We start from the raw sequence: 15,417 nt of genomic DNA, 5'->3' as shown, positions 1-15,417 counted from the left end.
ATGACACCATTCTGGATACTTCTGGCCCTTCTTTGGACACTGTGTTAACAACCCTCCAGGCAAGCTTCAATGCCATACAACTCTCCTTCCGTGGCCTCCAATTTCTCTTAAATACAAGTAAAACTAAATGCATGCTCTTCAACCGATCGCTGCCTGCACCTGCCTGCCTGTCTAACATCACTACTCTGGACGGCTCTGACTTAGAATACGTGGACAACTACAAATACGTAGGTGTCTGGTTAGACTGTAAACTCTCCTTCCAGATCCACATCAAACATCTCCAATCCAAAGTTAAAGCTAGAATTGGCTTCCTTTTTCGCACCAAAGCATCCTTCACTCATGCTGCCAAACATACCCTTGTAAAACTGACCATCCTACCAATCCTCGACTTTGGCGATGTCATTTACAAAATAGCCTCCAATACCCTACTCAACAAATTGGATGCAGTCTATCACAGTGCCATCCGTTTTGTCATCAAAGCCCCATATACTACCCACCATTGCGACCTGTATGCTCTCGTTGGCTGGCCCTTGCTTCATACTCGTCGCCAAACCCACTGGCTCCATGTCATCTACAAGACCCTACTAGGTAAAGTACCCCCTTATCTCAGCTCGCTGGTCACCATAGCATCACCCACCTGTAGCACGCGCTCCAGCAGGTATATCTCTCTGGTCACCCCCAAAACCAATTCTTTATTTGGCCGCCTCTCCTTCCAGTTCTCTGCTGCCAATGACTGGAACGAACTACAAAAATCTCTGCAACTGGAAACACTTATCTCCCTCACCAGCTTTAAGCACCAACTGTCAGAGCAGCTTACAGATTACTGCACCTGTACATAGACCACCTATAATTTAGCCCAAACAACTACCTTTTTCCCTACTGTATTTATTTTATTTTATTTATTTATTTATTTTGCTCCTTTGCACCCCATTATTTTTATTTCTACTTTGCACATTCTTCCACTGCAAAACTACCATTCCAGTGTTTTACTTGCTATATTGTATTTACATTGACACCATGGCCTTCTTTTTGCCTTTACCTCCCTTATCTCACCTCATTTGCTCACATCGTATATAGACTTGTTTCTACTGTATTATTGACTGTATGTTTGTTTTACTCCATGTGTAACTCTGTGTCGTTGTATGTGTCGAACTGCTTTGCTTTATCTTGTCCTGGTCGCAATTGTAAATGCGAACTTGTTCTCAACTTGCCTACCTGGTTAAATAAAGGTGAAATAAATAAATAACTCCTAACCCTAATTGTTTATTATATTGCGTATACCCCTGAGTGCAGGTTTCCCTGGATGCCTAGATTAGTGTGTCACCGTGTTCAGATGATGCTGTAATACATGTCCCTTTTAAAGGGGTCACTGAGAAATTAGGAGGCTGGCCCATTAGAACAGGTCTTTCTTTTTTTCAACCAATCACAAACCCCAGCACACAACCACTGATCCTAGTTTGAACATCAGGTGGTGGATGTAAAGAGTCCCCTTTAAATCATGTCAAGACAATGCAATGCAGAGTATGTTATTGAGTGTCAATTCTGCCAGGTTTGTGTGTCTTAGCACGGTGTGTTGTTAACACCGACGTTGATGAGAGCTTCTCTGACTGCTGATCTCATCGCTGCTAAAATGCAAATCAATTGAAGTGAATGATGGAAACGATGGTTTTAAACCTGCCCTTTTGGAAATGCATCTGGTGTGTCATTCAGCCTAACGCTTAATAAGCTCTACTACAGCTCAGGTTACTCAATTAGAGCTCTTCAAGGTTACCTACCACCTGCAGCATGGGGAGGGCTGGGCTCAGTGATTTAAGGGAGGGCTGGGCCCAGTGATTTACTCTGGCTGTTATAAAGTATCTCAACAAGTTAGGAAATAGGAGTCAAATCACTTGGGGGTTAATTGTAACATTACGAAAGGTTCAGATAGAAAAGTATTGAAAATTTCCCAGATTTATAGGAGGAAACCAGTCTGACCAATGCACCTCCTTCTCCCCCAGGCTTCTGTCTCAGGATTGGTCAGAGAGCAGCCTATCAGCAGCAGTGACATTGGGGTCGTCCGGGGTCAGAGGTCCGGTGTTAGATACTGGATGTATGAGACGGCTTAATGGGCCTGAAGGACCATCTGGAGGATGAAACAGGCCACATCCTCAACCTGGGGCTGGATTTGGACTACCTCCACGTGGAAGGCACCGACCGCCAGGCCAGCTTGAGTGCCACAGTTGGCACCCACTCAGGAGCCTTGGAGGGGGACGAGACGGAGGTAGGAGGCACCCATAGCAGTGTCAGTAGTAACAGCATCAGCAGTAGTAGTAGTTGTAGTAACTCCTCTGAAGAGAGTGCTGCGTCGGACAGCGAGGATGAGCGAGGGGTCCAACATGGCTCTGGTTCTGACGCTCAGACCACCCACCCACACCCCTGTCACCCAGCTGGGCAGGGCCCGGCACAGAGCCCCCATTCTAGAGACCCAAAACACTCCACCAACCCCTTCACAGAGTTTCGCCCCAAGATGGAGTTTGCCCTGAAGCTGGGCTACTCTGAGGAGCTGGTTCTGCTGGTTGTGCGGAAGCTAGGGCCCGACGCCCTCATCAATGACATACTGGGAGAACTGGTCAAACTGGGCACCAAGTCAGAAATGAATCAGGCTGGGGGGTCAGCCACCTCCCACTCACCCTCCTCCTCCTCCTTATCCTCCTCCTCTCTGGACTCCTGCAGGCTGGACTGCTCCTCCCAGCTGCTGTTGGATGACAAGGAGAACATCAGGCCTGTGGTGGTGGATGGGAGTAATGTAGCCATGAGGTGAGTCAACACAAACTGCTGCTGCATTCAGAAACACTTTACTGAGGTTCACTCTGAAAAAGCTTATCCACTAGTTCATCTAATCTTCATTCTGTAGTATTATAGAAATAAACGAAGACGCCAAGAATTTCATGACCATGGATTTGTGTATGTTTTTCCACAGCCATGGGAATAAGGAAGTGTTCTCCTGTCACGGCATCCAGCTGGCTGTTGATTGGTTCCTTGAGCGCGGTCACCGTGACATCACTGTGTTTGTGCCCGCCTGGAGAAAGGAACAGTCCAGACCGGACACCCTTATCACAGGTTAACCAGCATTTCCACGTGCACCCTCAACATTCCATAACTCTCCAAACCCCAACCTTATTTAGATTAAACTCCACCCTCACTCCTGTTTTAAATCACCTCTTTCTCCCAACATTTGTGTCTTCCCTTTTCCCTTTAAGGACAGTAACACCAATAGCATATTTGAGGTAATTGAGGATGCTCAAATCTCAGGACATTAACCCTTAAAAAAACGTGATCTATCCTCCTTTTTTTTACACAACATAAGTGTTTGGGGTGGAAAACAACATGTTACAAAAAAATGTGTTTAGAAAAAATTATTTAGTTATTAAAAAAAAGATATTTATATTTCATGGTAAGAGCAAAATTGTCCTCTGTAGTGGTCATTAGGATTTAATTATGAAAACATGTACAGTAAGGGCGAAAAATGTAATAACATATATTAATAACATAAATATAAATTTTCACAAAGTCTGCTGCCTCAGTTTGTATGATGGCAATTTGCATATACTCCAGAATGTTATTAAGAGTGATCAGATGAATTGCAATTAATTGCAAAGTCCATCTTTGCCATGCAAATAAACTGAATCCCACAAAAACATTTCCACTGCATTTCAGCCCTGTCACAAAAGTACCAGCTGACATCATGTCAGCGATTCTCTCGTTAACCTCTTACGTCGACCCAACACGCATGCGTCCCATCTAGCCATCTGGAAATGCAAATGCGCTATGGTAAATGCTAATAGCACTCGTTAAAACTCAAACGTTCATTAAAACACACATGCAGGGTACTGAATTAAAGCTACACTCGTAGTGAATCCAGCCAACAAGTCAGATTTTTAAAATGCTTTTCGGTGAAAGCATGAGAAGCTATTATCTGATAGCATGCAACACCCTGAAATACCCGAAGGGGACGTAAACAAAATAATTAGCATAGCCGGCGCTACACAAAACACAGAAATAAAATATAAAACATTTATTACCTTTGATGATCTTCTTTGTTGGCACTCCTAGATGTCCCATAAACATAACTATTGGGTCTTTTTTCGATTAAATCGGTCCATATATACCCTAAATATCGATCTATGAAGAGTGTGTGATCAAGGAAAAAACAGCGTTTTAAAACGCAACGTCATTTTTTTTATTAAAAAAGTTGATGATAAACTTTCACAAAACACTTCAAAATACTTTTGTAATCCAACTTTAGGCTTTTAGTAAACGTTAATAATCTATCAAATTGATCACGGGCGATGTGTATTCAATAGCTCCACGTCTTAAAATCATGGTCGGAAATTTCTCATCCAAAACATCCTATCGGAGACCGGAAGGAATGGGCTCTTTCTCACTCGTTTGACCAAGAAACAAAGGCCAGGCAATTGACAAGACTGGCAACATCCTGTGGAAGCTGTAGGAATTGCAATCTCAGCCCCATGTAATTTGGTTTCCCATAAACAATACATGCAAGTGGCGCATTGATATATTTTCCAGATTTTGGTGATCAGTTTTTCTTCCGCTTTTCGATGAAACACACGTTATGTTATAGTCACAGCCGTGATTTTACCAGTTTTAGAAATGTCAGAGTATTTTCTATCCACACATACTAATCATATGCATAGACTATATTCCTGGCATGAGTAGCAGGACGCTGAAATGTTGCGCGATTCTTAACAGAATGTTCGAAAAAGTAGGGGGTAGGATTAACAGGTTAATCACCCTGTCATCTCAGATTTTCAAAATATGCTTTACAGCCAAAGCTAGACAAGCATTTGTGTAAGTTTATCAATAGCCTAGCATAGCATTTTGTCCAGCTAGCAGCAGGTAACTTGGTCACGGAAATCAGAAAAGCAATCAAATTAAATTGTTTACCTTTGATGAGCTTCGGATGTTTTCACTCACGAGACTCCCAGTTAGATAGCCAATGTTCCTTTTTTCCCAAAAGATTATTTTTGTAAGCAAAATAGCTCCGTTTGTTCTTCACGTTTGGCTGAGAAATCGCCCGGAAATTGCAGTCACAAAAACGCCTAAAAATATTCCAAATTAGCTCCATAATATTGACAGAAACATGGCAAAAGTTGTTTTTAATCAATCCTCAAGGTGTTTTTCAAATATCTATTCGATAATATATTCACCGGGACAATTGGTTTTTCAGTAGGACTGATTGGAATAATGGCTACCTCACAATGCTGTAGATACCTTGGGGAATACGGAGAAAAAGTCATCTGGTTGATAGCCCATTCACTGCTCAATAGGGACGCATTGGAACGCAGCGCTTTCAAAACATGAGGCTCTTCCGGATTGGATTTTTCTCAGGCTTTTGCCTGCAATATCAGTTCTGTTATACTCACAGACAATATTTTTACAGTTTTGGAAACTTTAGAGTTTTTTCCATCCTAAGCTGTCAATTATATGCATATTCTAGCATCTTGTCCTGCCAAAATATCCCATTTACTACGGGAATGTTATTTTTCAAAAAATGAAAATACTGCCCCCTAGTCACAAAAGGTTTTAACTATTCCTGGGATATTCACTCGCTAGAAGTAATTTGAATATCAAACTGACAAAAATGATCATTATTAATTGCACATTACAAATGTGCTGATTCTGACGACAGCCATTTTCTTCTACCAGGAAGATAAAGTTGTCAAGGTCATACCACCACACGTGATATAATTGAACATCCCAGAATGTCCTCTCAAAGGGACAACATGACTTATTACAGTGGCTTGCATGGCCTTAGAGATACGGACCAAGAACTGATGTTCACTAGAGAGGACAAAAATGGAGGATAAGATAAATGATTTCCTTTAATTGAAATTGAGTAACACCAATGATACTTTGTTTCAAGGCATAAACATACATTTCTGCAGTATAAAGGACTTGCATTATGTTCTTCATTGATATGTTTTATCATTGATAAAAGTTCAACATAAACACAAACATATATGATGTGTAACTATATGTCAATTTTAAAGTGTTTTTCATGGTTGCAAAGGCGAGGGATGCACACCAATTCAAGGACAAACATGAAGCCACTTTAGACTGTTATAGACTTGTCTAACATTTTACTGATATCATTGCTTATTGTCATATAGGTGGGAATTGCGTACTTTTACATTCTCTATAGGCACAAGCCGAGCCCTGGTGTTAGGCTACTTGACATTTAAATGTTTCATCAGAAAATAATCACAGACAAACGCTGGGTGGCTTTGTTCATGAATTCAAATCAAATCAAAATAAATGTTATTGGTCACATACACATGGTTAGCAGATGTTATTGCGAGTGTACTGCAAAGTTTCCAAAGGACTAGAATTGAGGCAGCCCTCTCTGTCATTGCCATCTTAATTCATTGGTTTTTACATGTCTCACCAGAGTAAAAGTCTGAAGCCATAGTCGATTTCTGCACCTAAGTTCCTAGTTTATATTATACTGTATAAGTTCGATCAATCAATCAAATGTATTCATAAAGCCCTTTTTACATCAGCCGATGTAAGTGCTATACAGAAACCCAGCCTAAAACCCCAAACAGCAAGCAATGCAGATGTATAAGCACTGTGGCTAGGAAAAACTCCATAGAAAGGCAGGAACCCAGGAAGAAACCTAGAGAGGAACCAGGCTCTGAGGGGTGGCCAGTCCTCTTCTGGCTGTGCCGGGTGGAGATTATAAGAGTACATGGCCAAGATGTTCAAACGTTCATATATGACCAGCAGGGTCAAACATAATTTACGGTGATACGGCCTCTGCAGAAGTCAGGGCATTCAAACTTCTTGCGCTTTGTAGAGCAGCGCAGAGCTGTTGTGAAGGAATCAAATCAAATGTTATTTGTCACATGCGCCAAAATGCTTACTTACACGCCCTTAACCAGCAATGCAGATTTTAAAAAATACCTAAAAAAGGTATGAGATAAGAATAGCAAATAATTAAAGAGCAGCAGTAAATAACAATAGTGTGGCTTTATACAAGGAGTACCGGTACAGAATCAATGTGTCAATGTGGGGGCACCGGCGTCAAGGTAACTGAGGTAATTATGTACATGTAGGTAGAGTTATTAAAGTGGCTATGCATTGATAATAACAGAGAGTAGCAGCAGCGTGGGTGGGGGGGCAATGCAAATAGTCTGGGTATCCATTTGATTACCTGTTCAGGAGTGTTATGGCTTGAGGGTAGAAGCTGTTTAGAAGCCTCTTGGACCTAGACTTGGCGCTCCGGTACCGCTAGCTGTGCGGTAGCAGAAAGAACAGTCTATGACTAGGGTGACTGGAGTCTTTGATAATTTTTAGGGCCTTCCTCTGACACCGCCTGGTTTAGAGGTCCTGGATGGCAGGAAGCTTGGCCCGAGTGATGTACTGGGCCGTACGCCCTACCCTCTGTAGGGCCTTGCGGCCGGAGGCCGAGCAGTTGCCATACCAGGCAGTGATGCAACCCGTCAGGATGATCTCAATGGTGCAGCTGTAAAACCTTTTGAGGATCTGAGGACCCATGCCAAATCATTTTCAGTCATTTTCAGGGGGAATAGGTTTTGTCGTGCCCTCTTCACGATTGTCTTGGTGTGCTTGGACCATGTTAGTTTGTTTGTGATGTGGACACCAAGGAACTTGAAGTTCTTAACCTGTTCCACTCCACTACAGCCCCGTCGATGAGAATGGGGACGTGCTCGGTCCTCCTTTTCCTGTAGTCCACAATCATCTCCTTTGTCTTGATCACGTTGAGGGAGAGGTTGTTGTCCTTGCACCACACGGTCAGGTCTCTGACCTCCTCCCTATAGGCTGTCTCATCATTGTATGTGATCAGGCCTACCACTGTTGTGTCATCGGCAAACTTAATGATGGTGTTGGAGTTGTGCCTGGCCATGCAGTCATGAGTGAACAGGGAGTACAGGAGGGGACTGAGCACGCTCCCCTGAGGTGCCCCTGTGTTGAGGATCAGTGTGGAGGATGTGTTGTTACTTACCAATACCACCTAGGGGCGGCCCATCAGGAAGTCCAGGATCCAGTTGCAGAGGGAAGTGACCAGCCTTTCAAAGCATTTCATGGCTACAGACGTGAGTGCTATGGGTCGGTAGTCATTTAGGCAGGTTACCTTAGTGTCAAGGAAGTGAGTTTGTATCTATACAGGACCCCCACCTACCGTCAACCAATCATGTGAATGGGGAGCTATATGGAGCTATACAGAGCCCTCCGCATTATTACAAAATTTGAAAGGCGCATGGCGATATATACATTTAACATTTAAGTCATTTAGCAGACGCTCTTATCCAGAGCGACTTACAAATTGGTGCATTCACCTTATGACATCCAGTGGAACAACCACTTTACAATAGTGCATCTAAATATTTTAAGGGGGGAGGGGGTGAGAAGGATTACTTTATCCTATCCTAGGTATTCCTTAAAGAGGTGGGGTTTCAGGTGTCTCCGGAAGGTGGTGATTGACTCCGCTGTCCTGGCGTCGTGAGGGAGTTTGTTCCACCATTGGGGAGCCAGAGCAGCGAACAGTTTTGACTGAGCTGAGCGGGAACTGTACTTCCTCAGTGGTAGGGAGGCGAGCAGGCCAGAGGTGGATGAACGCAGTGCCCTTATTTGGGTGTAGGGCCTGATCAGAGCCTGGAGGTACTGAGGTGCCGTTCCCCTCACAGCTCCGTAGGCAAGCACCATGGTCTTGTAGCGGATGCGAGCTTCAACTGGAAGCCAGTGGAGAGAGCGGAGGAGCGGGGTGACGTGAGAGAACTTGGGAAGGTTGAACACTAGACGGGCTGCGGCGTTCTGGATGAGTTGTAGGGGTTTAATGGCACAGGCAGGGAGCCCAGCCAACAGCGAGTTGCAGTAATCCAGACGGGAGATGACAAGTGCCTGGATTAGGACCTGCGCCGCTTCCTGTGTGAGGCAGGGTCGTACTCTGCGGATGTTGTAGAGCATGAACCTACAGGAACGGGCCACCGCCTTGATGTTAGTTGAGAACGACAGTTTGTTGTCCAGGATCACGCCAAGGTTCTTAGCGCTCTGGGAGGAGGACACAATGGAGTTGTCAACCGTGATGGCGAGATCATGGAACGGGCAGTCCTTCCCCGGGAGGAAGAGCAGCTCCGTCTTGCCGAAGTTCAGCTTGAGGTGGTGATCCGTCATCCACACTGATATGTCTGCCAGACATGCAGAGATGCGATTCGCCACCTGGTCATCAGAAGGGGAAAGGAGAAGATTAATTGTGTGTCGTCTGCATAGCAATGATAGGAGAGACCATGTGAGGTTATGACAGAGCCAAGTGACTTGGTGTATAGCGAGAATAGGAGAGGGCCTAGAACAGAGCCCTGGGGACACCAGTGGTGAGAGCGCGTGGTGAGGAGACAGATTCTCGCCACGCCACCTGGTAGGAGCGACCTGTCAGGTAGGACGCAATCCAAGCGTGGGCCGCGCCGGAGATGCATAACTCGGAGAGGGTGGAGAGGAGGATCTGATGGTTCACAGTATCGAAGGCAGCCGATAGGTCTAGAAGGATGAGAGCAGAGGAGAGAGAGTTAGCTTTAGCGGTGCGGAGCGCCTCCGTGATACAGAGAAGAGCAGTCTCAGTTGAATGACTAGTCTTGAAACCTGACTGATTTGGATCAAGAAGGTCATTCTGAGAGAGATAGCGGGAGAGCTGACCAAGGACGGCACGTTCAAGAGTTTTGGAGAGAAAAGAAAGAAGGGATACTGGTCTGTAGTTGTTGACATCGGAGGGATCGAGTGTAGGTTTTTTCAGAAGGGGTGCAACTCTCGCTCTCTTGAAGACGGAAGGGACGTAGCCAGCGGTCAGGGATAAGTTGATGAGCGAGGTGAGGTAAGGGAGAAGGTCTCCGGAAATGGTCTGGAGAAGAGAGGAGGGGATAGGGTCGAGCGGGCAGGTTGTTGGGCGGCCGGCCGTCACAAGGACGCGAGATTTCATCTGGAGAGAGAGGGGAGAAAGAGGTCAGAGCACAGGGTAGGGCAGTGTGAGCAGAACCAGCGGTGTTGTTTGACTTAGCAAACGAGGATCGGATGTCGTCGATCTTCTTTTCAAAATGGTTGACGAAGTCATCTGCAGAGAGGGGGAGGGGGGAGGGGAGGAGGATTCAGGAGGGAGGAGAATGTGGCAAAGAGCTTCCTAGGGTTAGAGGCAGATGCTTGGAATTTAGAGTGGTAGAAAGTGGCTTTAGCAGCAGAGACAGAGGAGGAAAATGTAGAGAGGAGGGAGTGAAAGGATGCCAGGTCCGCAGGGAGGCGAGTTTTCCTCCATTTCCGCTCGGCCTTCCGGAGCCCTGTTCTGTGAGCTCGCATTGAGTCGTCAAGCCACGGAGCGGGAGGGGAGGACCGAGCCGGCCTGGAAGATAGGGGACATAGAGAGTCAAAGGATGCAGAAAGGGAGGAGAGGAGGGTTGAGGAGGCAGAATCAGGAGATAGGTTGGAGAAGGTTTGAGCAGAGGGAAGAGATGATAGGATGGAAGAGGAGAGAGTATGTTATATATATAAGATATGTTACGGTCCTCAATTTGGCCTCTGCAATTGCGTTACATAATGCATACCTCTCTCTCTATCTCTTCTCTCTCTAGACCAGGAGATATTGCGGCATCTGGAGAAAGACAAGATCCTTGTGTTCACTCCCTCTCGTCGGGTCCAGGGCCGCCGGGTGGTCTGCTATGACGACCGCTTCATCGTCAAGCTGGCCTACGAGTCCGATGGTATAATCGTCTCTAACGACAACTACCGGGACCTGGCCAATGAGAAGCCAGAGTGGAAGAAGTTCATTGACGAGCGGTTGCTCATGTATACGTTCGTCAATGACAAGTATGGAAGTCCCACCAACACAGTGGACAAAGAGCCTATCACTATTAGTATCTGGAGTTGTTTTTCCAAGGGGATTGATCTGTGGATATCTGATGGTGTGTCTGGTATGTGGTTGTGTCCAGGTTCATGCCTCCTGATGATCCTCTGGGTCGCCATGGTCCCAGTCTGGAGAACTTCCTGAGGAAGAGACCAGTTATCCCAGAACACAGGAAGCAGCAATGTCCCTATGGTAACACCTAGCCATTCTCTCTTATGCGTCATTCATTCAGCCTCTTTTGGTTTGTCTCAAAATTGAGAGTTAACCATCCTGTATTCTCTCCTTAGGGAAGAAGTGCACTTACGGCCACAAGTGTAAGTTCTTCCACCCTGAGAGAGGCAGTCAGCCCCAATGCGCTGTGGCCGACGAGCTGCGTGCCAAGAACTCCTCTTCATCCTCTACGTCTTCCTCCAAAATGGTGGGCGAGGCTCTGATGGTGAAGACTCACAGCATGTCCAGCAGCTCCAGGGTAGACGGGATGCCAGACCCCCACCAAGCTCCCCCAAAGAGACAGTCGGACCCCAGCCTTTGCGTCCCCTCCTACAACGACCTCCTGGAAGAGCGTCTGGGCAGGAGGACTAAAGCAGAGGCCCGCAGAGGGAGTAGCAGCAGCAGTAGCAGCAGCAGCAGCCTCCTGGCTTCTGCTCCTGGGGGACCTCCTTCCAGCCACGGCTTCTCTCTTCGGGACTGGGGGAACACCTCCTCCAGAGCTCCAGGGCTGTCGGGGCTTGGTCACTCAAAGTCATACTCCACCTGTGAATCCCCGGAGCTAAACTACCACTCCCTGATGGGGGCTTACTCCAGCCTAAGCCTGGTAGTGCCGCGGAGCCCCGATCGGCTGTTCCCAGCTGACCTACGGACGGGCTCAATGGTGTCTGACTGCAGCAGCGAGGGCAGCGTGAGCTCAGACTCCTTCTCCCCTGATCCCCTGCTGGATGACAGCCTCAAGTGCCACTATCCCCACCCCCATCACCACCACCATCACTGCCCTAGCTGCTACCCACAACACCCCAACCACCCACCCCCTGGTTTGACCCAGCACCCCCATGGAGGCTCCCACCATGGCTACCCTCTAGCTCAGAGCAGCCTGGAGGATCCTCCCTCCTCCCTCCACCACTTCAAGGCCCAGCTCTCCTACCTTCCTCCCCATATTCAGCAACCGTCTGTGGGGAGCCACTCTGGCTGTTCTGGGAACTACCCTCCCCAACCTCTATCCCAGATCTCAAGCCCCCTCTCCCACTCTCACAACTCTCCTCTGGGGCATAACCTGGGGGGCTCCACCTGGCAGGACAACAACAGCCTCTACAAGCAATCCCCTGTCCACCCAAGGAGGATCTACCCTGGGCCAGGACAGGAGCAGCGACTGGCCAGATGGGACCCCCACTACAAGCATCCCCCCCAGGCCTGCTACGAGCCTTTCACTTTCCAGTCCCTGCCTCAGGGCCGCAAACAACCCTGGCACTCGCCCTGGCCCAGGGGGACACACTCTCCCCATCCTCAATCCCTTTCCTCCTCCCATCTTCAACCTCTTACCCACCACTCTACGGCCCCCCAGCACCAGGAGCCCCCTGCACTGGGCAGATACCAGAACGTCAGGGAGAATGTGTTTGTCAACCTGTGTAACATCTTCCCCCCAGAGCTGGTGAGGGTGGTGATGGTGAGGAACCCCCATGTGATGGATGCCCAGCAGCTGGCTGCAGCCATCCTGGCTGAGAAGTCCCAGGCTGGCTACTGAATACTGACACTACTGTAGCAGAGGAAATAAGTGGCGTGCTCAACTCTATAGTCTCCCCAAAACATCTACAATGGCAGGGGAAGATGCTTTATCTTTTTCCATCAAATATTATTTTTTCAACCTTATTGGTTTTTTTTTCACTGCCCTGCTCATTCATTACTGTTGTGTGGTATGAGAACATCTTCAGCACTAAGGTCAGGATTCCGGAGATTCTGAATGGGATGTGTTGCTTTAATTAATTTATTTTGTAATATATTTTAAATTATTTCTATAGCTTTTCATATTTTTTAAGGGCACTTTTCATAGATTTATTTATGATTTTTATTTTATTTGTGGAAATCATATCATAGTGTAAGGAGGGCTCAAGTGTTTCAGGGTGCTTCAGAGTTAGGGAAAGTCCTGAGGTGTCAAAACAGGGTGAATTCTGGGATTCCAAATCTAGGGTATGGTTTGTCGTCATAAAATTACACTTCCAAACATTTAAATTTAAAGACAAAGCAAATACATAAGTCCAAGCTACACTGATTTAATTTTATCCCTGTCATTTCTCATCAGAGAATTGTTAAAACAGGTGGTGAATTTGATATCATTGTTGAAAGATTTAATGAATGTTCCCCTTTAGAGAAGTGAAACGCAGGAACTCCAACTGTTAAAGGCCCGATAAAGTTTATGTGAAAACCCCAGATTATTGTTTACTCTTACATACAGGAGCTAGTTCCTCTCTGGGGAGAGACCAAAAACTTACGTCACAGCATGGAACATTGCGATATTGATTTTCTTTTCCTTTTTTTAATCATTTTTCTTTGTCCTCCAAAAAACATTCTGGCCATTGAAATCATATCAAGATGGTTCTTGAGGATATTCAAACTAGTGCAGGTGCACTGTTCGTTTTAACAGTTTTTAAAAATATATATTTTCTTTTACGTATGAATGTGTTAATTTATTTGTCCCTTTGTCATTTTCATTATGAGTAAGAGTATTTTAGTTAAAGAGGGTATCATTACAAGAGAAGACGTCTGGTGTAACCATCCAGACAGACAGACAACTGTAACTTCAGTCTGTGGAGAGGGTATTTCTAAACTCTACCTCCTGGCTTAGAATCCATTGCAAGTTGTCACTATCACTGAGTGAATATAATAAATAGTTAGGCAATGACACCTCTCACACAGCAGTCCAAAACACTGGACTTGTGTTGCCAAGGTAACCTGACCACCACATACTTTAGTGAACAAGAGAATGCCTCTCCTCGTTGATACAAATTGTATCCTATTAACTTAAACCAGATCATTGTTTTATAGGAGAATATTTATACAAAAGGTATTTTGAGTATATGTGGCGTAATTGGTCACATTTGTTACTGTTCTAAAATATACTGAAGAAAAATATAAACGCAACATGTAAAGTATTGATCCCATGTTTCATACAAGATCCCAGATATTTTCCATACGCACAAGAAGCATATTTCTCTCAAATGCTTACATCCCTGTTAATGAGCATTTATTTTTTGCCAGGATAATCCAGATGTGGCCTATCAAGAAGCTGATTAAACAGCATTATCATTACACAAGAGCAACTTTTGTTCAGTATATATTTTGGGATTTGTGAAAGAAAAGGGCATCAAATGCAATTTCTTCAAACTACTGTTACTGTGATTGATGATCAGCATACAGAGAGGACAGAAAAAGGTATGTGATATCCGGGTTCCTTGGGACATCCCCACTCCATTGAAGTTGACATTTGAAATAGTTAAGGTTTGGGTTAGGTAATGGTTAGGATGGAGGTGAAGGTTTAAGGTAGGGATGTCCCAAGGATTCCGGATAGCACTGATCGACAGGAAAAGGTGGGTTGTTGTTTTATTATTGTTGAACTGAAATTGTGTTCTCAGTCATGTGAGTGGGACTGTGGGGGTCAGCTTTATGGTGAAGCCATTATTTGTTCACCATCAGCCTCTATTGACAGTCATGATCTTTCTCTTAATATATTTCTGTACAGTGGTTCTCAGCTCTCTCTTCAAACTAAGGCTATCCCTTCAGAGGATCAGTGGAACACCGCTGACTTGACAAAGACAGCACTTAAGTCTCTGGAACCAGTTTCTCAACATGACAACAGCCAAAAGTGATTTTTTTTAGCTGAGCAACGTGTAGCACCTTCTCGGGCACTATGTGCCAGTGTGCTTGTGTGTGTGGCAGAGTATTAAATGCCTCTACATGGCATTGTGCTTCTTTTAACCACATCTGATGATAGTCTGAACCATGTTCAGTTAAAAAATGTAATATTTTTTCCATGTTCAGAATTTTTAAAGAGATGTTTTTGGAATTCTGGGTGATGTTTTTACTTTTTTATCAGCATTAAGATATTTGAGGGGAATTGTTTGGGTGGTTTCCCTCAGTGTCACTGGATATGGCCTGTGCTGTACTCTACTGTTAATCTCTGCTATAATGAAACACCCTTTGATGAGGTGACTTGTTCGGTTCGGTTTGTTCGGTTTGCAGACAGTGTATGTATACTGTATGTCAGTGGAGGCTGCTGAGGGAAGGACAGCTCCTAATGATGGATGGATTGAGTAAATGGAATGGCATCAAACATGGAAATCATGTATTTGATACCATTCCACTTAATCTGCTCCAGCCGTTACCACGAGGCGTCCTCCCTAATTTAGGTGCCACCAACCTCCTGTGGTACAGTGCCTTGCGAAGGTATTCGGCCCCCTTGAACTTTGTGACCTTTTGCCACATTTCAGGCTTCAAACATAAAGATATAAAACTGTATTTTTTTG

The 15,417-nt window shown here is 45.4% G+C and overlaps 1 protein-coding gene across 1 annotated transcript; it reads left to right on the top strand.

Annotated features, from left to right (window-relative positions):
* The first annotated feature begins 2,104 nt into the window (after window positions 1–2,104).
* On the top strand, window positions 2,105–15,417 carry LOC124044448 (probable ribonuclease ZC3H12C). Its single transcript, XM_046364081.1, has 5 exons — window positions 2,105–2,796; window positions 2,960–3,099; window positions 10,635–10,869; window positions 10,992–11,098; window positions 11,194–15,417. The coding sequence occupies exons 1-5, from the start codon at window positions 2,105–2,107 to the stop codon at window positions 12,639–12,641; spliced, it is 2,622 nt and encodes an 873-aa protein (XP_046220037.1). The 3' UTR covers window positions 12,642–15,417.

The sequence above is a fragment of the Oncorhynchus gorbuscha genome, linkage group LG09 (assembly GCF_021184085.1).
Source record: "Oncorhynchus gorbuscha isolate QuinsamMale2020 ecotype Even-year linkage group LG09, OgorEven_v1.0, whole genome shotgun sequence".
NCBI classification, from domain to species: domain Eukaryota; kingdom Metazoa; phylum Chordata; class Actinopteri; order Salmoniformes; family Salmonidae; genus Oncorhynchus; species Oncorhynchus gorbuscha.
The sequence above is the reverse complement of the archived record's forward strand: the minus strand, read 5'-3'. Positions and strand labels throughout refer to the sequence as shown.

Coding starts and splice junctions, on each gene's coding strand:
- LOC124044448 (XM_046364081.1), top strand. CDS start 2,105: ATGGGCCTGAAGGACCATCTGGAGGATGAAACAGGCCACATCCTCAAC. Junction 3,100..10,634: donor ACCGGACACCCTTATCACAG/GTTAACCAGCAT, acceptor TTCTCTCTCTAG/ACCAGGAGATATTGCGGCAT. Junction 11,099..11,193: donor GAAGCAGCAATGTCCCTATG/GTAACACCTAGC, acceptor TTCTCTCCTTAG/GGAAGAAGTGCACTTACGGC.